This window comes from Oryzias latipes, chromosome 16, assembly GCF_002234675.1.
Source record: "Oryzias latipes chromosome 16, ASM223467v1".
Taxonomy (NCBI): Eukaryota; Metazoa; Chordata; class Actinopteri; order Beloniformes; family Adrianichthyidae; genus Oryzias; species Oryzias latipes.
In genome coordinates, this window is record NC_019874.2 from 28,055,914 (window position 1) to 28,083,168 (window position 27,255).

General features: G+C 39.7%; 2 protein-coding genes across 2 annotated transcripts in view; one reads left to right on the forward strand and one right to left on the reverse strand.

Annotated features, from left to right (window-relative positions):
* LOC101159293 (gamma-aminobutyric acid type B receptor subunit 1) overlaps positions 1–3,838 on the forward strand; it is a gene marked incomplete in the record, with an annotated part of 118,173 nt that extends 114,335 nt beyond the window's left edge. The window contains 1 exon segment of the mRNA XM_023963908.1: positions 1,844–3,838. Coding sequence (XP_023819676.1) covers positions 1,844–2,113 — 270 coding nt within the window.
* A 2,074-nt stretch (positions 3,839–5,912) lies between these two features.
* On the reverse strand, positions 5,913–7,641 carry LOC101159531 (tumor necrosis factor-like). The gene is made up of 4 exons (XM_020710636.2): positions 7,404–7,641; positions 7,265–7,319; positions 7,122–7,181; positions 5,913–6,734 (listed from the first exon to the last, which is right to left on the reverse strand). Exons 1-4 carry the CDS (start codon positions 7,590–7,592, stop codon positions 6,295–6,297), a joined length of 744 nt encoding a protein of 247 aa, XP_020566295.1. The 5' UTR covers positions 7,593–7,641; the 3' UTR covers positions 5,913–6,294.
* Positions 7,642–27,255: the final 19,614 nt, after the last annotated feature.

Genomic DNA, 27,255 nt, shown 5'->3' on the forward strand with positions numbered 1-27,255 from the left:
TCTCAGTTTTAGATGATAAACATAAATAAAAAATAAATAAATCAAAGACTCACAGTCTGTCTAGCTGAGCCAGATCAGCTGACGAGGGCAACTGGAAAATTGAAAATAAAAAATAAGACCAAATCAAAAAGTAGTCTGAGTGTTTCTGACACAGGTGAATGAAAACATGATCTAATTTAAGTTGCTGTTGCTTCTGCGTTACATCATGTTGCACTTCTGCCAGAGTTGTCCTGCAAATCCATCCCCAACTTCTAGCCTCTAAACTGGAGTAAACATCATCTGTTGAAGTTTAGCATCAAGCTCAAGGTTCAAGGAATTCAGCAACAACAAGACAAACCGAAGCAAGATCTGCTTCTCAGACAGAAAAACTGGCTCACTAGATGTTTCACTTACTGGCACGGTGGTGATGTAATGGTCATGTGGGGTTATTATACAGCCCCAGCATCAGGAAATGGATAATAAACTCTTCAGTCAAAGCCAAATGTGAAGACGTCATTCTGAAACCAGGTCCTTCAACAGCAAATCAACACAAAAGACCAAAAATGTAATCATCAGGTTTTCAAAATAAAGTAAAACCCCGGAACTTCTTTTAAAACCTTCCAAAAAAAATTAAGCCTCTAAATCCACAGGCAAACACACATTGGCACACTCGTCAGTCTTTGTGCGAGTCACAATAATCCAGTCGGTGACTCCGCTCCACCAAAAACGTTGCTGTGGCAACTGTGCAAACCATGTGGGCATGAAGAACGTAAACAAATATTGGTTGCCAAGAATAACTGAACATCGAGAGACAAACATGCAAGCGCACATTCATCAGCGCTTTGGAATTAAGTCTAATTTTAATGCAGTTTTGGCCCTAAATTCCTTCGTTTCTTCAACTGCTTTTGTAATTATAAACTGTGGCTTTGAGTTACTTTAAAGACCCACTCTCATGAAAATAGTGTTTTTAACCTGCATCTTTTTCTGAGGATGGAGGACATGTAGTAAAAGAATTAAGCTTAAAATAGAATTTCTGAGTGTTTCTTTATTCAAAACATTGTGAATCAGGAGCAGAAGAAAAAAAGCAGTTGGCATAAGTTCATCTCTGACATAGAAAATATGCAGAGCTCTTATCAATGGGAAGGGGAAGGGGGCGGGATTGCTCCATGCCAACAGTGCTGCCCACAACACTGAGATGAATTTCTAATTAACAACCCCAATGTGGCATTTTGATCCTTTCATGCATCTCTGAGTATTCTCCTAAAAACTTGCTCTCTGAGCACCAGCCCCTCCCAATCCACGAAAGCGAGTGGGTCCTCACATTGTGATGTCATAAAGTGAGAAACAGCCCTGCTGCCACCGTTGTCTCCAGGCTAACACACACGCCCACTTTCTCCGTGGAGAATCAAAAAAAGCTTTTATGAGGCTCCACAATCTCCACATCCATCTTTGCGAAAGTTCAGATGTTGTTTGTTTGTGTGGGCGAGAAGCAGAAGCGCTGCTGAGGCCGGCTCTGGGATGACGTCATTAAATGGGCGGCACCCACGAGGAGTGAAAGGCGGAGCCTCAGAGATCCAGTCACCTTACTTTCGGGTAGAAAAATGAACTGCATAAAAACAACAACTCCTAATTTTTAAAAAAAATAGTTGTTTAGTGTGCCAAATTAAAAAAAAAATATTATATATATGGATATAGTTTACTCTGGGAGGCTTAAGAACAGCATCATATATGTCCTTTAGGCCTCAGGGGTAACAGGGGGGGCACATGCCGTCAAAGCTTCTGTTTTTTTATCTTTTAGTTTGCATGCTGTTGCTGTAAAGGGAGGTAGATGATCTACAGAGCTCTGTCTGTTTCCCATTTGCAGAAAGAGGAGCGGGTGTCTGCGCTGCGCAACCAGCTGGCCGAGCGGCAGGCTCTGCGAAACCGCCGCCGACCCTCCTCTGGCCAGAATCAGAACCACAACGCCCAGGCCGACCCCAAGTCGCTGCTTCCCCCACCGGGCTACCCGAACCCCACCATGGATAATCACTCCATGCCGCCCTCCTTCTCCAACTCGTCCAATCTCTACCCAGCGGAGAGCAAGATGGGTCGCAACCACTGTCACAACAGCCAGATCCCTCTGCTGTACAAGTAAAAAACGCGAGGGCGGGGCCTCAAGGTGCGCACACGGGTGGGGTTGGGGACACGAAACACAACGTGACACTGTGACTTTCACTTCTTTCGGGTGGAGCACGCAGAGGTGCGACGTAAACACAATGAGAACACGGCAGCTGTGGAGGAAGCCACGCTCGTCCTCACAGCTTTGATCTCACTGCGTTCAAGCCGAAAACAAAAGCACATCTCTGAGGAGCAGCACGACACCTCCAGCAAACTTTGGAGTGCCTCCTCATCCGTTATCTGCTTATGTTGTGGAGACACCACATGGAGGAGGAGGAGGTGGAGGAACCGTGTTTGTGTCTTTGGTATTTCATCTTTCGTCCTTCGAGTTTGTCGATTTCACTTTGTGGTTTTTATTGTTCTGTAATGATTGATCTATTTGTCATGAGGTTCTTCTGAACTGTCTGACAGAAGAAGAAGAAGCTCTGCGGAGCAGCAGACTCACGCAGAAGTGAAATAGCCATAACCTACAGGCCAGAGAGCTTCGCATGTGTGGTGTCGGGGCTGTGTATTGAGTACTGCATTTTAATGACCTTTACCGATGTTCGCTTAACAAACTGTGTCGAAGAGGAACAGCTGGACGCCTGCAGAGAAAAGTTTGGATCCTTATGAAAGTTGAGGTATTTGTTTTTGTAGAACGAAAGAAAAAAATCTCCCAATTCTTGTTTGGAGGATTTTCACCCCACCCTCCCGTCGCCGTCGTCGCCGCCGCCTGCATTTTTGGTGAATCTTTGGTCCCATACTGTTCCAAAGCAATACTGGACTCATTTCCACCGCACACCCCTGCGGTTCAGGCTGGAGAAGCATCTGCTGACAATAGAAAAATGCCGCAGTTTATGCAAAAGCACATCCGCGCAGACAGACGTCTTAACATTTCAGGTTCCAAATGTGTGAGGCACAATTACTTTGTGATAATCATCACAATCTTCACAGACTCAGCTTGTAAAAGGGAAACTTTACATCAGAATGGGTATAGTCTGTCTCTCCTTCCTGTTTTTGCAAAAATAGTTACCCCCCCAGCTGAAATTTCAAGCCACTTCCTGATTTCCTGCTTTAAAATAAGGGCCTTTCCTGCAGGTATTTAGAGAAAGCACAGTTTTTCCTTGAGATTTCTTACCTGGAACCTGTTTCTCGTCATTCTTGTGAGCATTTTTTTTCTTTTAATTTCTATGTGACAATCGAGAATGATAGCAGACTTTTTTCTTTTCTTTTGAGGTCTTCAAATAAATCGCGATGTTTTGAAAGGTGAACAAAGAGTAACACAAGGAACCGTTTATATATCCAGCAGTTAATCTGAATGCTCTATTTCATTCATGACCTACGAAGCAATGATGCCTAAAGAGCTCGATCGGCGGGTAAAATGACAAATGTTTCAGTATCTGTTAAGCTATATTCATCTGATGGAGCACTTTATCCTGAAATGATCACACATTATAGTTCGAAAGCTCAGGGTTTTGAGGCACAATGGTCAACTGGAATGAATGAAACAGGCCATTTTATTAACTCTGCAGAACATGGACTACATAGTGTAACATATGAATGCAGAAATATAAAAAAAGTTCTATTATCTTGCACATATATGTTAATATACATGGATTGTGGGGATATTTGTATTCACTATCTATGATCTTTAATGTTATTTCAGAGTATGTGTATGCAAGTATATGGGAAAAGTGAATAAATTCAATGTTTTTTCACTCGATTGGTTGTGTTTCGGGGTTTTCGGGGTACGTGGTTCAAAGACGGAATAAAACTTGCGAAAAGAATGACAGACGGCTGATTCTGTTACAGCCCTAAAAATGACTGCACACTATTGAACCAAAAATGCAAAAATCCAAATTTAATTTGACTCCGAATGAAGTGGACTCAACAAACTATTTATTAAATGTCAAATGTGCCAAATGTATTAGCTGAGGTAAACACTTTAACTATAGCGGGACGCTGTAATCGCTTATTTTTTTGCTAGTATGATCTGCATGAGAGAAGGGGTCAGTCTCCCATCCCAGACTGTTGCCTTGACAACAAAGCTGAGGCTGCACACGAAGATGAACTTTTTTTTTTACTTTTGCAAACAACTACAAGCACATAAGCGATTTTTATTTTTATTGTTTTGCAAACTCATCACAAGAGAGTGCATCTGCTGACTCGTGCTTTGGCCGTTCCAATCCACAGACATGGTCCATAAAATATTTATTTGGACTGTTTTCCCAAAGTGGTGTTTGTTTATTATACCACAGGATTTAATTGATTAAAAACAGAACTGAAAACGTATGTAACCTTCATCTCATATGCTTTTCAACTTTTGATAGATGGCACCTTAAAAACGCCTAACGTATTCTAAGAAACTGTCATTTTGACAGCCTCACAAAACCAATAAGGCAAACATGTCCAAGTTGGCCTAAATTACTCATCCTCCCACAACACAGCTCAGAGTTTTAGCCTCTCTTTTAATGGGACTCATCCTATAAGTAAATATAAATTATGAAGTAAAATGTTTGGAAAAGACCTTGAAAAAGCTTCATGAATTCCTCACAATCAGCTGTTTAATCCGTCCACTAGATGTCAGCAGTTGTCCGTCGTTTTCCAGAGCTGCTGTGACCTTTGCAGCGGTTCATTCTGAAAGGTTAAGACTATCGGTTTTAGAAAAACTCCACTTTCCCTGTTTGGATCCACCAAGAAGCAAATGAACCCCAGAAGAAGACCTCATTAAACAAACGGTTTTCACCTCAATGACCGGCAGCATGAGAAGCTCATTACCGAGACAATACCAGGATGTCAGCAAGCAAATCACACAAGAGGAGATAAATTGCTCCCAAGTGCATCCGCTGTTTGTAGAGTGAATGTTTTTAGACGATGACAGCGTGACAAAGACCAGATGTGGTGCTGTCCCATGATCCCACAGTGCACACAGCTTCCCGTGTCATGCCTCTTTCCAGCTGACTGAAGGCGAGCTATGTGGTAATGCTGGTGGAGGCGCTCTGCAGGGTGTGCGTGTGTGTGTGTGAGGGCGGGTGGGGGCGTCACTGGGGAAAACCCGCTCGGAGTTGAGGCTTCTGAGACTCCACCTGACACAGCAGTCAGAGGGAGAAAAAAAGAGGAAATTCCCCTCCACTTGTGAGATCTAACAAAGGAAGTATTTGCAGTTTGCCGAGGAATTTCAAGGCAGCGTCTGCCAAGTTTGTGTGCTCATGTGTTGACGTAATGAGCTCAAATTAAAGTCAAAATGGACTTGCAAAAAAAAAGAAATATTAGCGCTGTGCACTTAAAAATAATGTAATAAAAATATTTATAAATTTCTGAAAATAAATTTCCAACTCTTTACACTTCAAACTAACATCTAAATGTAACCGGTCACATGACCCTCACTTCCTTTATCAGTTCTGCTTCAAGTCCTGAAAGTAAAGGAAAAAAGTTCAACTACACTTTCACCCCTGTGACCATAAGGATAAACAAAATAAAACTCTCACTTTTTTTCTCCAAATGTTAAAAAACAACCTTGTTTTTTTTTTTTACTAAAACATTAAATCAGAGAAAGTACCTCTGTTTTAAATTATTACACTATCCTATATTTTAGGACCTGCAACAGAGCACATAGCAAAAAAGCCAGCTGTTATCTAATTGGACCATTTGATTTGTTGTTTCATTTCAGAATAAAACTGCTTACCTCTGGTTCAATCCATGTTACACATTGACACTCGAGCCAATATCGTTCTCTTTGTCTAATAACTTTAAATAATTGATTTTTGATACAAAATGAGACAAACTGCAGATAAAAGTTTTTTGTTTTTTTTGTATTTAATCATAAAAATACATGAACATAATGCACATCACCAAAACCCACCAAATTTAAATACAAATAAATACAAATAAATACAAATGTGTTTGGACAATAAGTTGTGATCATCTGTACATAATTCTCACATCTAAACTCTCAAGTAAAGTGTAGCGTACTACAGTCTTAGGTCATTTTAAATAAAAGTGCCTAAAATAGAAATAAAGTTGCAAACTGTTACAGTTTATAACGTTTTTAAAATAATTTGATCTCCATTGAGATCTAAACATTTCTACTTCATCATTAGGATGAATCTGAATATTTAAAAAAAAAAAAAAAAGGCCATTGTGAAGCCAAATTGGCTCTGCTCGGATGTGGTCTTGTTCCTAAAGAGCAAACACACCAAAGAACGTGCTGCCGTCGTCGGTCTCCAGCTCCAACAGTGGTCTGGTTTCTGTCCACAGCCTGTCTCCTTGGTTCAGGCTAAACACGCCGCCCAGGTAAATGGCGTTGTACCAGTTGTGCTCGGCGCTGCCGGCGACCTGTGCACCGGTTTGACAGACTGACCTCAGTGCGCTCATCACTGAAGTTTTTCCTCCCACTGATTTTGAGAAGCGCTGGATCCTGTGGCTAAGGTGTGTGGGGTTTTTTGACGTTCCCTCTGTGTCGCTGTCACCGCAGGACACCCTGAATGATGCCTGACTGTAGACAAAGTACAAGCCTTCTCTGGGGATGATAATTTCGTTGTTCACTAATTTGAGACCGCCACGAGAGAACGCATGGCCTTCGTCATCAGCCCACTTCAGCACAGAGTTTTCCTCAAGACCTGCAAAGAGATGAGAGGTTGAGCCATTCATTCATTTCAAATGATTATTTTACAGCTGTCGGTCCTGTTTTTCAGATTTACAGGAATTTAAATAATCGCTTGTTAAAACCCTTGTGCTATCTTAGATGACCCCACCCTTGCATTTACACGTTCTCCCTACCATGACAAAGGTGGATAAAGGTGGAAAGATTTCATGTAATCCATGGACACCAGTGAAGATCACAAATCATTGAAGAAAAAAGGTTCAGAGCACTGTCTAGTGGGTCTAGATGACCCAACTCTCAACGTTAAAGTGCCTAGGATAGCACAAGGGTTGCACCAGCTGCTAATATTACACAGTTGGAGCAAAAAAGTGCAAAGTTCTTGTTTTAGGAGACCCAAATTCACCTTGTAAATGGATGGCCGCCTTGGAGTTGCTGCTGATTTGTTTCAGAGAGTGATGAGGATCTGAGGAGAAAAGAGAACCGTGAGCTCGTCTTAAATTATTCCCCTGGTTAAAATCATTTGTAACGAGCCCCGCCTGAACTTACCTGTTTTGTGGAAAGAGCTTTCTGCAGTTGGTGTTTCTGGCAGCTCTGTAGGACTCTGAATGGAGAGCAAAAGTTCCATTATTGAAATTCTAACATAGAACATGGATGACAACCTGTGATGGATAGAGATGCTCCTCACCATTATTTCTGGCCTTTCACTCCAATACCAAACAAAGAGCCGGGCGCCTCCTAAACAGAGGGCTGCCAAGACCAGGACCACAAGTATCTTCCACATCCAGCCAATGGATCTTTTCTTTTCCACCAAAACCGCCATCTTCTGCTCAACGCCGGCCTCCACATCAGTTGCTGCAGCTGAGTACTCCACCATTGTTTTGTCGTCTGGATGCTGCGCCCTGGGTGAACTGTCTCCTCGCACTTCTCTATGTGTTAGAATGAACTTCTGCAAGGGCGCTTGTAGTATTTATGCTACTGCAGCTGCCCGTGCAGAAGGGAAACTCCAGTGATGTCACTCTGTAAGTGGAGACAGAGCGGGAGGCTCAGCAGCGGCGGCAGCACAGCGACCAGGACGCAGAGAGGAAAGGGCGGCAGGGAAAGTCTCAGAACATGCAGCTTCACCGCAGTGAGCAGTGGTTTTAGGATGGCAAAGCGGCCGCGGTTCGAAAAATGACATACATTTAAGCCCAAATGTTGTTCTAAAGGGCTCAGGTTCAAATCATGGCCAACATGTTAAGATTTCACACTACTTATACACATGTGTACTGCTTCAAAAAAATACACGGTATTAGTTTTGTTATTGACTTCACACATTAGCCTACATGGCATCAAATTAGCAGCTGAGTTCCGCTGCTGGAAAGAACTCTCATTATACACCAATTGAGTTTTATGACATCATTGCTGTTGTGTTCACCAACAGCCTTAAACTTTCTCCGACTCTGTTTATAATGTTTACGCAAATCTATCTTTACTACAAAAGCAGAGGTTATGCCAAGTATGCAAATATGAGACGGTAAACACTGATGTGTTCGAAAGCGTTCCACTCATGGTGTTTATTTTAAGCAGAAACATACAACAGTGACTTTTACAGCAGCTTGTTACAAAATGCAGAAGCAACAAAAAATCAAAAAAGTTCTACTTTGAACAGAAATCCTTTTTTTTTTTTTTTCAAAATATAACTTACACCTTTTCATTTTCCTTATGACATTCTGTACTTTTGGAAAACACACTCCAGCGTGGAAAGGAAAAACAGAAAGTCTGGCTTTCTGTTTCACAGTGATGCAACTTTTTTCAAAGCGCTCGACTGACGGGTTTTACACTTCTGCTTCTGAGTCCTCTACAACCAAACATGTATCTGAGCTACGTATTTTACATATGAAACTCCGCTTTACCGACACAGAAACCTGGAGAGCCGGCCCTAAAACTAAAATAAAAAACTAAACTAAACTGGCCCTAAAACTCTGTCATAGAAAATTGATCTACCGATGATTGGAGTGGGGCTTTAATGACAACAGGGGGGGGCAGCTAATATCCTAGATTCAGCACTTTTCATTCTTTCAGGCCTGAAGTTTGGGCATTTGAAGGTATGTGGTTTTTCTTACTTCAGATTCAACTCTCACTTTACTTTGACCTACCTGTTGGCCTTTTTGTAACATGGTTGTGGTGGGCACAGTAAACCCCGGTAAAAATGCCCGACCCACTTCAGCCTTAAATCTTGCCCATCAGAATCCCTCCAGTGACGTCAGAGATAATCGGTCCCGTTTGTGTGGCTGAAACTCAACAGTGTGCACAGAACTCATGCCCCGCAGTTTCACACAGCCAGTGGAACACAACATAAAGCATTTGCTGTGTTTGTCTGATCTCCCAGTGATGTCTGAAGTAGTTATAAACACCAATAATGTCTCACTTATAGATGCAAAATTCCAAATACAGGGATGTAAAGGACAAGGATTTAAAAAAATGGATCTAGTACTGAGATTAACAGTAGTATTGGTTAAAAGCCACAAGACTGTGTTGATAAAAAAGTACAACATCCATCGGGAAGTGAATATTCGGTTTCTGGAAAACGTTGTTAGTTTCTCATCCTGTTGTCAGATACAAGCAAAATGACATCCAATCACAAGCTAGCTTCTACCAAGTCGAGTCAATTACAACTGAAGCTGAACCACAGCGAGGGATGTGTGTCGTGTGCACCAACAATTTTTTTCACTTCAAACAATACCTGAGTAAATTAAAATGACCATTTTTTAACCACAAAGAACAAAACAGTCGAAACAACCTAAAATGACAAGTTTTAATGTTTGAAGCTAAAATTTTGACTTCATTAAAATCAAAAGTGCCAGTTAGAAAAAAAAAGTTTCTCTGTTAAAAAGCATTTTTATTTATAGTTTTAAATGTCAGATAAAATAATAAATATCAAGATTGTATCCATTCAGGTTAGAGAATTGGACTGTATAACATCGTCATGAAGTGAGTTGATTGTTTTATGTCTCAAGTGTTACGATGCATATCAAATCCTGCTAGAAGTAAAAATGCACGCCCCTACCAAAACCCCACTTGAGCTGGTGCATTCTAAGTTTTGGTTTTGAGGGATGTGCTGCATCATTGCAGTCACCTCAGCATGTGTGTACAGGGAGCACTTTGCAGTGCCTTTCTGCCAGAGTGGAACGTTACTGTGAAAGTGGAACTTGCAGCTGCTGCACTTTAGAGCTTAATAAAAGAAGGTCAAGTAGAAAATGACTTTTTTCCCCCACAACATTGTGACATTTTATTGTTTATTTAAATTAGAATGCAAACAGAACCTCCTCTTCTGGCTCTACAGGACAGCATCTCCACTTTCCCCCATAAAAGTGAATGAGAGTGTGAACCATTGTTGCTCTATAGGGACTTTATCTGTGCTACATTTGGCCCCCTAACTTAAAGCACCAGTCTGGCTATGGAAGAATTAATAATATTATTGATGGATTGGATTTAATTGGATTTATCCAGACGCTCAGAGCGCTTACAATGTGTCCATTATTCATTCAAACTTGGTGATGGTAAGCTACTGATGTAGCCGCGCCTACGGCCCCTCAGACCTTCACTGGGACATTCATGCACATTCACACACCAGTGGCGCCACACTGGAGGCAGGGAGGGTGAAGTGTCTAGCCCTAGTACACAACGACAGTAGACTGGAGGGAGCAGGACCGAACCCCCGACCCTTTGATCATTGGCCGACCTGCTCAACCGCCTGAGCCACTTCAGCCGAACTGCACACATGTGGGCCAAAGCAAGCAGAAGGTGTGGACCAAACATGCTCAACATTTGGTTTTCTACAGATTCCGGCTAATGATAAGACAATGTGGCTGCACCAAACTCTTCATTACATCATCTGCGTAGAAGCAGATAGGCAGTATCGGACTGATTAAACCAGAAACCACAAGACTCTCATTACTGAGCGGTGACTTTTTTTTTTTACCCAAGTTTCTTTTTATTTGAGTATTCAGCAACATATACAGTGTAAAAGACATTTAAACTTTAGTTTTGATTTTATTTTTTTATTATATACCCCTTACAAACAAACCCACCCTGTTGCACCATAAAAGAAAAAATTATTCAATACAATTTACAAGAATTTTACTGATTGGAGTAACAGTGTTACCCCTCAGAAAGAAGCGATGGATCAAAATTTTTGATCTTGCTCAGAACTGGCTGCCAGACGTTAAAAATCCTGTGGCACAACCCTTCATTGAAAATCTGATTTTTTTCTAAGGTAAGATGGCACATGCGATCAACAAGATATTTCCTAAAAGTGGAGGTTGTTTGTTTTTCTAGTGTAGGAGGATTAGCCTTCTGGCCAGAAGTGGAGTGAAAGCGATTACACTCTTGGATTTACTAGGAAGCTCTGAGCGGCGACTTTTAAAGATGGGCCCTGTAAGTGGTGCTGAGGCTACATGTGGGTTATTTCTGCTTTCTTCTGGATTATTATCACATGACCGTTGAGTTTTGTCTGTGGTCATTTTGGATTATTTAAGTAGACCTCCTTGTGGTTCAGTTTGAGTTTTCTGGGGGATTTTTTTTCTCATTCCTTCCATAAAGTGCAGTCACATCTGTTCATCTCTGGCTTTTTTTCATGTTTGTGAAAGTTTGTGTACATTTTATGTCATTCGTGGCAGCTTTGTGAAAATTTCCTGTTGTTTTCTGCCTTGTATTTATTCATATTTATTTGATCGTTAATAGAAGCAAAAAATTGATATTTAATATAATTTAGACTGTGATTGATTGTAAAGCTATCTGGGAGATTTTCCGTGTTTTCTATGATTTTCTGGCTTTTTGTGGTACACCGAATGCTTCCTTCTTTGTTTTAACGGCGTTAAGGCGTTCTGTTCCTTCTTGTGGAAGTGTTTTGTTTTGTGATGGTTAATTCTGTGGCCTGTTTTAACTGTCAGATTTGTTAAATTGTTGTGGCTGAAATGCTGTGAAAGCGGGTAAACACACAAACTATTTGTTTGGCCCTCGTGTGTAAATCTGTGGTGGTGAAATTGCACCTTCCCATCTTGCTGTGACTCTTTGTTTCCAGCATGCAAACACAAACGACCACAAGATTTTGCCGTGTGATAACGTCGTCTCCATCATCGTACTCTCCCATGTAACACAACGGCAAACGTTCACTCAGAGACGATTATGCTTCTTCCTGTGGCCCCCTCCTCTTCTCAGTTATACAGATGAAGACTTTGACTTGGACATCCTGACATGCTCGTTTGTGAGCAGCTGCTATTGGCGACAACATTCTCCAGGAAGGTTTTCTAGTTTCAGATCAATTAATAAGTAGAAAAAATAACCATAGATCATCGAAAACATGTTGGTCCAACGTGCTTAATGTTGTGAATCATAACTTTTTTATAGGTCATCCATTAAAGAGATGATTTGGTACAAAATGTTCAAACAAACCCAAGAAAAAAATCAGGCAAACATGCAGCAGAAACTGCTGGTAAAGATCGTTACTGTCAGCAAAACAAGTTGTCCCAACACAAACCGAAAGGCTCTACGAGGTCACACAGATCGAGGACGGCACTGACAGACATCAGGGTGGAAGTTACTCCTTTAACACACATGAAAACAGAAGAACGGGAGGCATTCATATGGACGGCTTCATGCAGAGGCCACGCTTGACTTGTGTCTCAATTTAAAAAAAAAAAGTCCTTAATGAGTTTAAAACGTTTTTGGTAATTTTTTCTGTCATTATTAGTATTTTTTAAATTAAAAATTAAAGTGATACGGTTAAAGATTAAAAAAGCAAAGTCAGTTGAGAAACAGAAGAAAGACGGACGATTACAGGCAACAACAAAAAAAGAGGGAAATGGACTCTTCTGTTTTTTTAAAGAAAACCCAGTGTGAAGAATAAATCTCAAAAACATTCCAGCTGTGAAGTATGGAGGTGGGAGTATCATGGTATTGGGCTGTTTTGCTGCAGGAAAGAATGGGGGACTTCACAAGGAAAGAGAGGATGTTATCATAATAATGAGGCAATTTTCTCACATCAGACACAGGTTGAGGTCATTTAAGTGATGCATGGTTCGGAATTAACCCGACGGTTTACCTCTGGTGCCGGGTCTAGACCTGTATTCCTGTGAAGCAGGCGGAGGATTGCTCAAAAGCTCGCTAAACAAGTGAATGAAGCAGAAACACCCGAAAGATTGCATATTCGCGGTTCATTCATACTAAGGAATCTTTGATAAACGGTGGTGGACTCTGGGAGGAATCTGTTTGTGTTTTGCCCATTTTTGCTTTGGATCATGTCTCTTCCCAGGAGGATGTGTTTGCTCAGCTGTTTTTCTTTCTGTGGTTGTTTATTTCCCCACTGTCCTCCATTTGTGTTCCAGCTTTTTACCTGCTACAATCATTTGTTTTTCCACATTATTTGTTAATGTAAACACTACCTTAATCGGTTACAGTCGGGAGATGGCGTTCAGTTCAGCAGATTTGAATGTTTCCATTCTGCCTGGTAGCTCCGTGGGGGTGGGGGTGGGGGGTTGCACTGCATGAGGGTGTGCGTATTTCCCTTTTTTTCCATTTCAATTGCTAAAAATAAACAACTTATTTAAATAAGCCTTCCCTAGCATGACCCTCAAGCACAAGGGATTCTGTTTTTTACTTTTTTATTTACTGACTTAGCTCATCCCCCCACCCCCACAGGGGAAATAGTTTTATCTTGGATGAGGATCAGTTAATCCTCCCAAAGCTGACATCAACAGATTTTTCTTGGGTCATTTTGAAGTTGTGACTCACCATTTTGCATTGAATTTCAGCAAAACACAAGGAGCTTCTTTCATCAGCGCTGGACATACTCCAACCTGATTTGGTTTTGACTGACCTTTTGCTTTCCCTCCCCCCTCAGCCCCTAAATCTTCCCTTGTTCAGTCCAAAATGTCGACTTGTTCCTCTCCCAACTCCCCCACCTTTGTCCTCCATCAGTCCGTGAGAAAAGGTTTCTTTTGTCCTTCACTGATTTTGATCATGGTTTGCATCGTGAAATCCCCGAAATGTGAAGTCATCAGGCGCTGGAGCCGGATGACCCAGCAGGGAAGTGAAGGATGGAAAGCAGAAGGAGGGTTAATGCAGGGAGCTGTTGCAGGCAAACGCCATTTGCTCACGCGGGTGACCCGCTTTACACTTTAACTCGACAGTCACCAGGTGCAAGGTTGTCACGAAACGAGAAGTTCACATCACCGAGTTGTTTTCTTCTCACCCCTTCCCCAGGCTGAGTCAGTGGGGCGAGATCAACAAGATCAAGCTGCTGGGAGTTTCACCCACAAACCCGTGTGTCACTCAATGACCCACATACTTGTGGCAAAAATGACACATTTGTCTACAAACCAAAAATGAGGGTAACATCCACCTTGACTGGTTTGGATCCGAGACGGCGTCTCGAGGAGGAAATAGAACATAAAACAATGAAAACAGTCCAGGACCTCAGGTTTGAGACCAAGGTGGATCAAAAATCAATGTATTTAGGTGTTAGATGTTATTTATAAAAGGTTTGTGAGGAGATGATTGTTGAGAGGAACTCACGTGGAATATTATACTCAGTATATGTCCAATTACAAGAGACGAACTGCCCAAAATCAAAGGAAAAATGAAGCAAACAAAACTTTATTATTTTTTTTAATTTCATGAGCTAAATTTCCTAAAGACTTAAACTCTTTCATCTGTGTTTTTGGGTCCTGCTTTCCTCACAACAGCTGTCTGTCTTGTAAGATAGCTGCAGTCATTTTAACCGGCTTTTATTAGGTAGCATGAACCGCCGCCTACTGCTTGTTATATCTGCTGCTTCAATTCCCAGGTTTGACAAGTTTTTATGTCCTTAGGTTACACATCTATTTCCAAACCCGCGTAAAAAAATCAGAAACATTTAAATTGTTTTGGGGTAAAATTATAGTCTAAAAAGCGCTGGTTTATGATGAGAACTCATTTCTATTTTGTACTTGCTGCCTAAAACCTCTTGTGGCTTCAAAGTTAGACCAAAAAAATGATGTGAACTTTTTCATTTCCTGTAAAGTTTAATCTCAGATTAATGATAAAATCAATTCTTGTTCTCACAGCAGAAGCTAACAGTGGATCACAGAGGAAACCTTTTTAGTATTTAGTTTCACACACAGCTGGATTTCTCACCCATCTCAGAACTCCATCACATCTCCAGGGGTATGATGTCTTACCTATAAAAAACAAACATTTCCAATAATATCCAGTTTCTTTCTTAAAAGCTACTGATGCAAAAAACTATTTTTGTCAGGTAATAAGATACATTTTGAATAGTATAGCACAGCAAAATTAAAAAGAAACAAAAAATGACCATAAACTAAAAAAATAGTTTTACCTTTATGCATTTTATGTTGTGCAGCAGTTAAAAAAAGAGATAAAACCTGATAATCTTTTGAAATTAACTGGTTTAATGTTACAGTGGGCCCTGTGTAATCTGCTCTATTTGAAACTCATCAAGCTGCAGTTCCACAAACAACCACTAGAGGTTGGTTTCATAAAGGAGCAATTTCCTCATACTCACTCACTCACTCACTCACTCACTCACACACACACACACACACACACACACACATGCAAAAGTCTTTTTCTTTACAGAGCACATGCACTAATCTAGTCAAGTAACAACCTGCGACTTTTAAGGCAGATTTGATCAACCAATCAGCTTCTTTCTCGGTCACCAACCAGCCAATCAGCACACTGCATTGCACAGGCCAACTAGACCGCAAAAATTTTACTGATTTTTACAAACTTTCTTTCATTCCTCCAAATCAAAAATGTTTGTTTTAAACAAAATTTCAAAGTGGTATTTCAAAAGCACACAAATTTCATTTTGTGGATCCAAAGTTTCCTGACGTGTCATTTTACGTCCACAAAATACTTTAGCTAGACATTCTCTAGGCGGTACATTAGCTGTTGAGAATCCTATAGATAGATGAACTGTTCAGTATGTCTATGATTACATTCTCTCACTGCTAGAGTTTCGGAACCACCTTATCTTGCAACAGGTTTTCCGGTGTTTTTTACAGATTTTTGTTCCGCTGGAGGGTTCCACTGTCACCGTCTCTTTGTACATAATTACAACAGTTTGGCTTTTATGAAATCATCTGCACTAAATTAGACTATTAAATCTGAAATAAATCCAATTATTACAATTAGTAAGTAATTAAGGTTATGTGGATGATTTGGTGTTGTTTTTGTGAAGCTTAAAGCCAACCTTGATTGTAAACGGCTGTTTCATAAAAACTACAACTACTGCGGCCCTGAAGTGTAAATCAACAAATCACTCATCTCAAAAACATAAAAGATTGCAACGACAATTAAAAAAGCAAAACAAATAAAAGGACGACAACACATCATATCAGAAATCCAAGCAAAATTCCAGAAACCAAAAAGTAAAAAAAAACATTTTGGAAAGCAAAAGTAATTTCCAGAAATCAGAAGGTAGTTGGGATGTCACTGATTGGATAATGATGTTTCAGTTTTGAAGAAAAGGGAAAGCAGAGGAATGTTTTTCCAGAACAGAGTTGATTGAACGATCACTGAACTTTTCAAGTGGGCGTGTCAGGAGATGTTTCTATGCCAAATAACTTCTGATAAAAAAGGTGAACAAACATTATCATCCAATCAGTGATGTCCTACCTTTTCCTGTTCATTATCTTGTCTCATTTTTTTAACATTTCATTTTCTGGGAATTTTTGGTTTTTATTTTTGTTTTGGTTTTTATTTTGTTTTATTTTTTTAATTACGTTTTGGTTTCTGGAATTTTGATTTGATGTCTGAAATGTAATGTTGTTTTGTATTAACTGTTTAGTTTTTTTTATTCATAATTTAAATAATTTTTAATAAACAGAATTTACATCAAGATACAATTAAATTTATACTAATATAAATACTAAAAATTCAAGTTTTCTGGGCACACACACTCACATATTCACACTCAAACATCTATTCATCACATAAGCACACATCACAACATTCACGTAACAGACGTAGCAAAATCATGCACAATTGCATATGTATTACGTTTACATGTGTGTATTTGTGTTATCAGTGGCCCAGACCTACCTGCATGTGAAACTAAGCAGGCTGACGAATTCCATGTCCTGGGAGACCAGCCGCATAATGATGGGGACCACCACCAATTATTAGTTCAGCGGCCTTATGGTAGAGTGTCTGCGCTAAGACTTGAAGATGGTGAGTTCAAATCCAGGCCAGGTCAAACAGAAGACTTTAAAAATGAGACCCAGTACCTCCCTGCTTGACAATCAGCATGGTCAATTGGGGGGGTGAAACCACTAAATGGTTCCCCATTGCGGCTGTGTCCACAGCTCACCGCTGCCCCAGGGGATGGGTCAAATGTGAAGAACAAACTAGGTGCATGACAGCTATTGGGACTTCTTTAAATTTAACAAATAGAACAGAGGGTGCAGACTATTTTGAGTAATAATATAACAAATAATTATATATACAAAGTACAAATAACCTGTATAGCATTTGTGAAAAAAATTAAAAGTTACTCAGATCTTACTGCAACCGAGAAACATTCGAACGACACTTGCCACCTGCCAGTTCTGCGGTGACATATGGAAACGGTGAAGCTTCGAGCAGGATTTCTGAGTAATCAGACTTTCAAACTGGAGAAAGGCACACTTGTACGTTCCACTTGTTTGGAAAAGAAAACCCAACTTTTCGTGACACTCACAACTGGTGTCTGGTGTCCCAGACTGACTTCCTGTCGGTGCGTTAACCTGCAGCACTCTGCAGTGGTTTTGGTCAGTCACACAAACATCCGGGGAACATGTACTTAGATGAAGATTTTTTTTCTTTATATCAAGTGTGAGGAAGACTACTCTTCCTCAGAAGGGTTTTGGACCATCATCCGGTGTCATTTTTAGCTGTTCATGATGGGCGTGGCCCTCCAGGCAAACCTGTCAGGTCGATCTGTCTGACCTCCCTCTGTCCGGCTGTGCTTCTGGAGGAGAGCATCCCAAGTACGTGACAGCATATGTGCCCTCGCCATCTCGGTTTATGGTTTTTTTATTCTTAGATCCACTCTTAAAATTTGCTTCTTCCTATTCCTGTTACCTTCACTTTGTCCCAGTGCACGATGGGATTGTTTTCTTTTTTGTAAAGATCTGCTATTTCTGGCTTAAGGTTTTTGTGGCTCTGCTTATTCTTCTTTTTGTTTGATCCTGTGAATCTTCCGGTTTTCTGCTTAACTGCTCCCTTTTTCTAAGCCTTAAATGTGTGTCCTGTTTCTCCCAATGTTCCACTAGACTTTTTCTGTTTTTTCTTTTCTTTTTTTGTCCTTTGGGTGACCTCAGACAAGTGTCTGAGGTGTAGAGTTTATGCTGCTCCTAATGGATTTTTGTATTACTTTTGTCATTCCCCAGTTTTATGGAATATAGTTATTTGTTGCCTTTTTCTTGTGTTCTTTTTGTTATTTTTTGTTGTGTTTCTTGTTTCCTTGTTTTCCTCCTGTTGTTTTTCTTGGTCTACAGCGGCAGCGTTCCAATGCGTGCTGCAACTGTCTGTTTTTTCTGGTGGGTGATACTCGTTCAGATCAGCTCATAGTGGCGTGTCATGAGCAAAAAAAAAAAACTCAGGAAGACGGCAGGCCAGCAGTCAGAACATGTCAAAGAAAACTACATCTTTATACTTCGTTAAATAAAACATCCAGAGAAGAAAAACAGACGCTGAGTTCTCCATTAAGTTTAAGTGAATGTTTACTTACAATCTTTGTAGCTAACTTTTTAAATTAAATGTGTGATTAAGGTAGAAAATGATAACTAACAGTTGTACCTAACTTGACATATTTATGCTGGTTTAAGGACTCATGCATTAGACAGACAGTTGCTTCAGCTGCCATTCAAATGCTGGTTTTATTTAAGGAAAATCCTATGACCCATAATGTCCAAACAGTTAGCATGTAAGGAAAACCTGCAGCGTTTGTGTTGCAAAAAACTTGTAGTCCCGCTGTTGTTCAATTGTTGCAGCTTGTGCATCCTTTAAGTGTTGAAACTGTCAATTGTTGCATCTTCTATCTTTTGTGTTTTCTGTTGCAGCTTGCCTTTCGTTTAGTTTTTGCAGCTAAAATGTTGTATTTAAAGCTTGTATGTAAGTCCTGCCAAACACCTATGAAATCCCATGGTGACATCAGCGTCACAGAAACATATCAGAAAAGGATTCTGTGGTCCACTTGGTTTGTGGTAAAGTACACATAATTTTAATTGAAAGTAAAAAATGGGTCTGGGTTCTTATGGGTTATTTACACCAAGGAAAGTGTTGTATCCCTGCTCTTCGTCGTCCTTTTATTAGTCATTTGTACCAATAGTGTTCCTACGCAAAGTGCAAAGATTTTCACGACAGACCTGTTTCTTTTCTTGACATTTGCGTGGGTGTAAAAACAAATCCAGCCGCAAACACCTTGGCTTGCTCTGAAGATCAAAGGCATCCAGGCTGTGTGAGGCTGTTTTAGTTTCATGTTGGTGAGATGAAGCTGCTTCGAAAAGACAGATGACTAACGCATACAGTGACAACAGTATCTAGTTTACTCACTTATGACCTTTTAGGGTCTGTCGTGAACGTAAGCTCCGCACAGACTCTGAGCTTTCGATGGGTTTTCAACAGGCGTTACAGGTAAAGTGATTCAGCAGAGGGGATCTGTGCAGTGAATCCTGGGTGAAGCACTTGTATTTTTTAGGTTTCCCTGCCTATCCAGCCTTCAGACATGATTCAAAAGTATGTATCAGGTCCTCCAGAAGCAAATGTAAATTTAGTTCAAGTGTAACCGGGACAGCCTTTATCTTATTTTATAATAGCACAGAATCTGTTCAAGGGTTACCATACCTGAGGGATCTCCAACAAACTGCTGCATTACACTCCTAGTCATAGCCCCTCCTTCCTTTCTTCTTCTTCTACTTCTTTTGACTTCCCTATGTATTCCCAAGGCTACTGTTCCCCACCCCTTTTGTATGACCTCCTATCAGAGAGGTGGGTGCCATCATTCAAAAATAATTTTATAATCCCAATCCATCCTATTGTTTATTGCCCTTTTGGGTTTAATTTTTATTTGTATAACTACAGCAATATTTGTTTCTAACTTGTGATGTGATGATTCAAAGGGATTGATGGTTTAGGAGAGATATTTTGGGGATTCACTGTTAAAGCTTAATTTTGGTTTGTTTTGTTTGTAGAGGAACTGGAGTGGGCCGGATCACACAGTGTATTGTTTTTCTCTTTGTTTATTACCAGGTATGTATGAGAAAAATGTGAGTGTGAAAATGTGTTACAGAGCCTGTATAAAGTTTTAAGCTAGCATGCCGCGTGCGGCATATTGCGCCCTTTTGTATGACCTCCTGAGGTCGAACTCACTGTCATGTTCAACATCTCAGCAATTGGGAATGTCTCCACCCGGGGCAAGCCTATAGTCTCCACCCGGGCCAGACATGCCCATGTGAACAACAAACAAACACCCAACTCATCACCTTCATCACTGAACAAACTTACAGCTTCGTTTGGTCTGATTCCACTCCAGCTCCAGAAACCAAACCAAAGACACAACCGGTATGGACTAATAATGAGTTAAGAATATATTTTCTGTTGAATGCTGGTTATCGGTCACAATTTAAATTTAAAAGCATTTTGATATGTGTTTAACATGTTAAGTTTTTGAAATGTTCAATGGAAATTCTGATTTATGTCTTTTACGGTTTTCAACCTATCATGTTCATCAAATATCAGCCAAAATAAACACAAAGGCAAAGCAAAGTAGATGAGTGATTGAGTTGATTCCATGGCCTTTGGAAAACATGGTCTATCGAGTCGGACAGGAGCTGGGGGAGACCAAAAGACTCGACACTCACTTAAGGACTTAGAGCCAGTCCCTTTGTATTTCAAAAAGAAAGTGATGGGATACTTATTATTTTTGTTGAAAATTGAATTTTTATGTTCTCCAAATGTGATTTTTCTGTGATTGCAAACCGTGTTGCAGTAATTCCCCACACAGTGAAAATTCATGCTCAAAGAGGTGCATTCATTGTAACAAAAACACAGGAGATCATCGCCTCCACCCCCCTTTTTTCATGGTTGGTGAAACTATTTATCTCATTGCTTTTCACGACCTTACCCTTTTAAAAGGCAAATGCAGATCTGTAGCATCATCTTTGGTGGTCAAGCATGACGGTGGAGGTGTGATTGGCATGTCAGGAAGTGACATGCTCATTATAGATCAAGGAAAGCATGCAGAAGCACGTTGGGACCAGAAAATAGTAAGAGAACATGAATCAGAATGATCAACTCTGATGTCTGTACATTACAACGTGATGAGGTGAATATATTCGGCTCCTTCCCTTAAAAAGCACAACGTTTACAGATCACCATGGCAGAGGAGCTCATCTGCTATTGTGTGGTGGTGGCGGAAACAAACGCAACTTCTGTCCACATGACAAACAAAAGGAACCAGACAAAAAGAAATCTGTCAGAATAAAAGTTAAAAAAAGAAAAAAAAACTATGAACTTTTTTTCTTCTTCTACACATTAGAGATTCAATTTAATTTGATTTATATAGTTCAATATCACAACACAGTTGTCTCAGGAGGCTTCACACCGGTAATAGATGAATTGCCTTGGTAAACTCTAAAAGGTCACAAGACAGTCAGATTCCTTGACAGCAAAATATAAAACAGTGAGTATTGGTGTCTGAGTTGCACAGCAGAGTAGGTGGGCTGACTGTGATTAATTGCTTGCGGACATGAAAAAAAAACACACAAACACAAACTCTGACTGTTCATCACAAAAACATGACTTATTGGCACATTTTTCAAATTTCAGATTAAGATTTTAGTTTTGGAGCGCAGCAAAAATCTAATTCTAATGTGAAAATTTGAAATTCTCATTTTGACTACAGGCCATTAAAGTAGTCAAAAATATAAAATACAAAAAAGTAAATAAAATTGTAAACATTAAAAAAATACTGAGTTTTTCAGGATTGAAGATTACTCTGATAACTGTGATCTTTTCTAAAGCCAGCTGATTCTAGTTCTACAATCAGCTCTACAGTTCTACAGCCAAAGTTCTGGTGAGAGTTAAAGAAGCCATCATGTTTGTCTAACTTTCATTTTTAACCCCCTATTTTAAAAGTAAAATATGTCCGGCACAAGAGGCCTTCAGCTCTCATCTGTTTGCTCAGCTGCTGGACAGGACAAGTTAAAAAGAAAACTAAATGGCTCTATAGAGTACGTTTCACAGCAGGTCCACTGAACAGAGCTTGGGACCCCCTTTCCTAGCCATCCTCAGTTAGGACGGTTCCCCTCATTGTGTCTGAGCGTGAAATGGAGCCGAACACACTGTGGAAAACTGAGTGTGAATCTGTCACAAACTGCACATCTAGTTTCTCTTTCCTGCCTCCATTAATATCATTTATATGGACACCGACTTCTCTTCTGTCTTTCAAAAGATGTTCTGGTGTTTTGTGTTCACCTCCTCCATGTCCTTCCTGACCCCGGCCCATCATAATAGATGACCACCAGTTCTGAGTCTGGTTCTGCTGGAGATTACTTCCTGTCAGAGGTTAGTTATTGCTCTCTGTCTTCACGCAGGGCATGCTGGAGCAATAAATCTACCGTTGACTCAGCATGTAGGACCAAACAAATTGTGAAAGTAAACTGAATTCAGTATATTTTAATGTTGGAGAACACGATCAAAATATATATTTTTAACTATTATGATGTTTTAATCAATACAGTAATAAAATGTAATTTATATGTGCTTTTTATGTTTAAATGTATGTACAAAAGCAATGACTGAGTTTTATGGCCAGCAGAATAAATAAAAAAAGTAATATTACGCAATTAAAGTGAGCATACAATGCAGAAATAAAATCATAAAATTATGAATTTTTTTCTTGTGAATTTATGAGATTTAAAGTCGTAAATTTACAACTTTAGTCTCGTAATTGTATAACTTTGAAGTCGAATTAAAAAAGATTGGTTTAACTGGCCTTGAACTCTGCCGTAAAAAGCCACTAAATCTGCTGCACTGATTAATTATTTTATTATTTTATTTCAAGCTATTTGTAGCACTAAAAACAAAAGAAAAGACAATACAAGTTAAAATACGTAGATATATCAAATCTATTTCACCTATTCACATATTGATAAGAAAATAAATCAAAAACATCAAAAGGACTGACAGTATACATCACATTAAATCCGTTACACAAAATAATTGTCAAATAGAGTTCAATGAATTGGTTACAGGAATTGGGAGGAACTGATATAACCCCACCCTGATATAACCCCAACCTTTTTTTTTAATGTTTCATGTATTTGAAACATCATGATTCTCCAATGAGAATCTGGGTCTGACAGCAAAACACAAGAGTTTTTACACACAGGACGTTTCTTTGTGAGCACAAACAAACACATCTCTTTCTCTTTCATATTTCCATTCTTCTTCCCGTTCCGGCTCCATATAAGGGCTGATGACTTCCCTCCTGGACTGCAGTCCCGTCAGGTTTGTTTTGATGAGCCTTTTCCTTTCCACTGATGATATTTACTTTTAATCTGCACCTCACAGACATCATTTTCTATGAGGTCATTTTCTATTTTTAGGAATTCCGTTCTTCCTTTTGCTGAGAAACTTTTGATTAATTTACTTTCAAATTCTGCAATATTTATTGTTATGTTAGTTGTTCTATCATAAAAGATTATCTATTTTTTTTCTATGACCTCAGTCATTAATGATCACTGTTTCAACAGCTACTCGCCATCTGTTACTAATTATAGCAGCAAGTTAAATATTAACATGAAAAAGAGCACAGGATAACTTGTCAGCAATCACACTACTGTGTTTGGGGGGGCGGGTAAGGGCAATGTTTGATTCCTGCTGAATGTAAAGTCCCAATAGAGGAAGCGTGACCCCAGTGGGGGCATGAAAGCATTTAAATTCTCTTTGTGTTCCTGTTATCTCAGCATCCTAAATGACTGTAACAGAGCTGAGGTCCGTAAAGGTCAGAGAGAACTGAGAGCTCCCCACAAGATAGTGAAGCCTGGTGGGTTTTTCTGTCTGGTAACACTTGCAGACAGGAATGTTGAAGTGAAAACAGCCAGCTGGAGGGGGGGGGGGGGGGGGGGGGGGGGGGGGGGTCAGGTAAATGCCACTTCTTTTAATTCCTCTGCTTGGTCAACACACCTCCACTGATGGTTCAGTTCTGTGTTTCAGGTCATTTTCAGCGGTCAAATGGATTAAACTCTGTTGTTTCTGCGTCACAAATGTTTCATGAACAGTTAAAAAGGAAGTTCACTTAAAGAAAACCCAAACACATGAACACGAGGTGAGATCAAATTATCATATTAGATCATAAATTTGTGCGGCCACCTGCGTGAGGTGATAACATAAGTGTGAAAATTCAACATCTTTAGGTTAAATTTTAATCAATCCAAAAAAAGCAGAAGTGAAAAATGTATCACACAGTCTTGCGTACACCAAGAACAGAATTTAAACTAAACTAAACCCAAATGTGACAAATGTAAAGAGCCACACCGATTACAGAGGCGTGTTTCTCAGTTGTGAATCAGGAGCAGACAAAAAAAAAAAAAATACAGTTTGTATTATATTGTTCATTCCTCACTATAAACAACCCCAAAGCGTTATTTTGATCCACTTACGCATTTCTCAGCATTCCTCTAAAAAACCTGCTCTCTGATCACCAGCCTCTCCCAATCTTCAAAAACAATTGGGTCCCCACATTGTGACATCACAAGGGGGGAACAGCCCCTTCCAGGAAGAGCCAGCCCCGCCCCCAGGCTAACACACACACCCACTTTCTCCATGGTGCTAGCGGTGATCGGCAAAACGCTTTTATTTTATATGAACAATATGCACATCCATCTTTGCAAAAGCATAATTTCTATAGCATAATTTAAAAAAAAAGTCAATACCAGAAATGCCTTTTCATTTCAAAATGAAGCTGCTTTTGTCAAAAATAAAAAGAAAGAATGACAGACATCTTGAAAGAGGCGGCACCCAAAAAGCAGCAAGAGGCGTTGCATTAGAGATTGAGCCGTCTTACTTCCGGGCAGGAAAATTAGCTGTAAAAAAATAACTAATATTTTATTTAAAAAATGTTCTTTGTTGTGCCAAAGGTAATATATGTATATATGGATGTCGTTTACTCTGAAAGGCTTAAGAAAAACAACATATGTTGTTTGTTTCCCTTTCAGCTTTTCCCATCAGGGGTCGCCACAGCGAACAAGTCGCATGGTAAACTTGGCAATGTTTTATGCCGGATGCCCTTCCTGACGCAACCCTCTCAAAGCAACCGGGCTTGGGACCGGCACAGAGGCAGAGAGGGGAACAGGGAGCAGCCCGGATTCGAACCTGGGTTCACGGATGGAAGGTGCCGCAAACCAGCACGAGCTAAATCGGCTCCCCGCTTAAGAAAAACAACATATAAACCCTTAAAAAACAGCCTTATTACAAGACCACTGTGAACACTTTAACAATAAATCATAAGATGATCAGAGCGGGTTTTTAAATGTAACTAAACCTAAATGACTTAAAGAACCGGGTGAAAATGAAAGGGTCAAAAACTGATTACCGGAAACCAGTGGCTTCAAAACAACGAGGATTAATCAATGATGAATCAGTGATCATTGATTAAAGACAAACATGAAAGAACAGAGCAGATCAGATCCTACAATCCAAGATAGACAAAAAATAAAAGCTAGAGCACAAAACCACACAAACCTCTCCATAAAATAAACTTAAATTTACTGTGAAATATGATGTGAGGAAGAAGCCTAAAGGAAAGACTAAATTCAGGGCCGTGCTGCACAAAGTGATGGTAGTTTCCTGTTGCTTATTTGGCTGCCAACTGACCTTACAGTGGAGTAACAACAAAGATTAAATCCCATTTACTGATGTTATTTATTTGTGATTTTTATATTATTTTTTAAATATTGAGTTCAATTAAAAAAATGAGTCAGACTTAGCTAAATGTAAAATGAACCTGAGGTAAATCACCCAAAGTAATACTGAAAAGGTTTTAGGTGTATTCTATTGGAGACCTTTTCAAAATGAAATATTAAACTTGGCTGCAGATCTCAGAAGTGAAAGACGCCCAATGTAAAACAAACTTCTCCATCTGCTGTACCAAGAGGAACAACACTAATAAAAAAAGCACATATGCAGATGAACACGGCCTCTGGGGAGGCCTTTTTAAATGTTAAAGATAAATGTCTTATTCAGTGTTGCCACACAGGGGCCGTTCGTTTTTGGACAGTTGAAACCAGAAATTTACGTATACCATATAAAAAACACACGTGCTTTTTTTTCTCACCGTCAGACATGAAATAAGAGTAAACTTTTCCTGTTTTTGGCCAATTACAATTAACAAAATCATTTTTTACTTGCTGAATTTCAGAATAATGAGACAAGGGTTTTTTAAACATGTTTTTATTACTTTAACATACATTTTATTAGTATTTGGTACTAATGCCTTTAAAACTGTACAACTTGGGTCAAGCGTCTTGGATATCTTTCCACAAGTTTCTCACAAGAATTTTGGTCCATTCCTCCTGACAAAACTGGTGTAAATGAGCCAAGTTTGTAGGTCACACATGTACGCCTTTTCGGCTCCGACAATAAATGCCATTCATCTTCTAAACCCTTTTTGTCCCTTTCAGGGTCATGGGGCTGCCGGAGCCTTTCCCAGCCACTTGTGGTCGAAGGCTGGGGCGAGGTCCAAAGTCTCTCCCGGGGCCTCAATCACACATCCATGGACATGAGTTTTTACAAACAAGCAAGTGTGTTTCAAATGTGCCCTAATATATATTCACAGGTGTGTTTCTAATTAACTCAATAGCTGTCAATAAATGTATCATAAGCTTCCAAAAAGATGACATCGTCATCTAGGGTTTTTCCAAATTGTTTAAAGGCAACAAGGTAAAGTAATAAAAACTTTTCTAAAAAATCCCTAGTCTCATTATTCTGACATTTAGCAAATGGACACAGTCTTTTAAAATGTAATTGACCTAAAACAGGAAAAGTTTACTTTCAGGATATTTTATCATTTTCAAAAAACACATTTGTTTTTATGTAGTGCATTTAAACTTCTGGTTTCAACTGTATTTGTTTAACATTAAATGTATTTAACAACAAAGAAGATAAAGAACTGAAAAGGTTCCTGAAAGGTCAGACTTTTCAGGCCTTCGCAGACACAATAAAGATAAAACCATCAGCCAGAATGCTGCCATTTTTGTGGTCATAACATGACAGCCTGAAGGACATGCGAGGTTAGCTGGTCCACCGCTAAATACAAAAGCTGCGGTTCGACCTCTTCAAGTTTCCCAGCGTTGTGCATGTGTGCATACTTCTCCAGACCAACCCTTGAAATGATGTCCTTAGTGAAAGAGTGTTGGTGGGTTTTGTGCTTGAGTGTGTCTGACAACCACTTTGGAAACATTTTTAAAAAATAAGCTTTGAAGGCGGTCAGGTGTGACGGGTCAGAA

Excerpts from the sequence above, each read along its gene's own strand:
- LOC101159531 (XM_020710636.2), bottom strand. The coding sequence starts at position 7,592 with ATGGTGGAGTACTCAGCTGCAGCAACTGATGTGGAGGCCGGCGTTGAG. Across the intron at positions 7,320-7,403 it reads GTGAAAGGCCAGAAATAATG|AGTCCTACAGAGCTGCCAGA; the intron begins GTGAGGAGCATC and ends CTCTCCATTCAG. Across the intron at positions 7,182-7,264 it reads AAGCTCTTTCCACAAAACAG|ATCCTCATCACTCTCTGAAA; the intron begins GTAAGTTCAGGC and ends TTTTCTCCTCAG.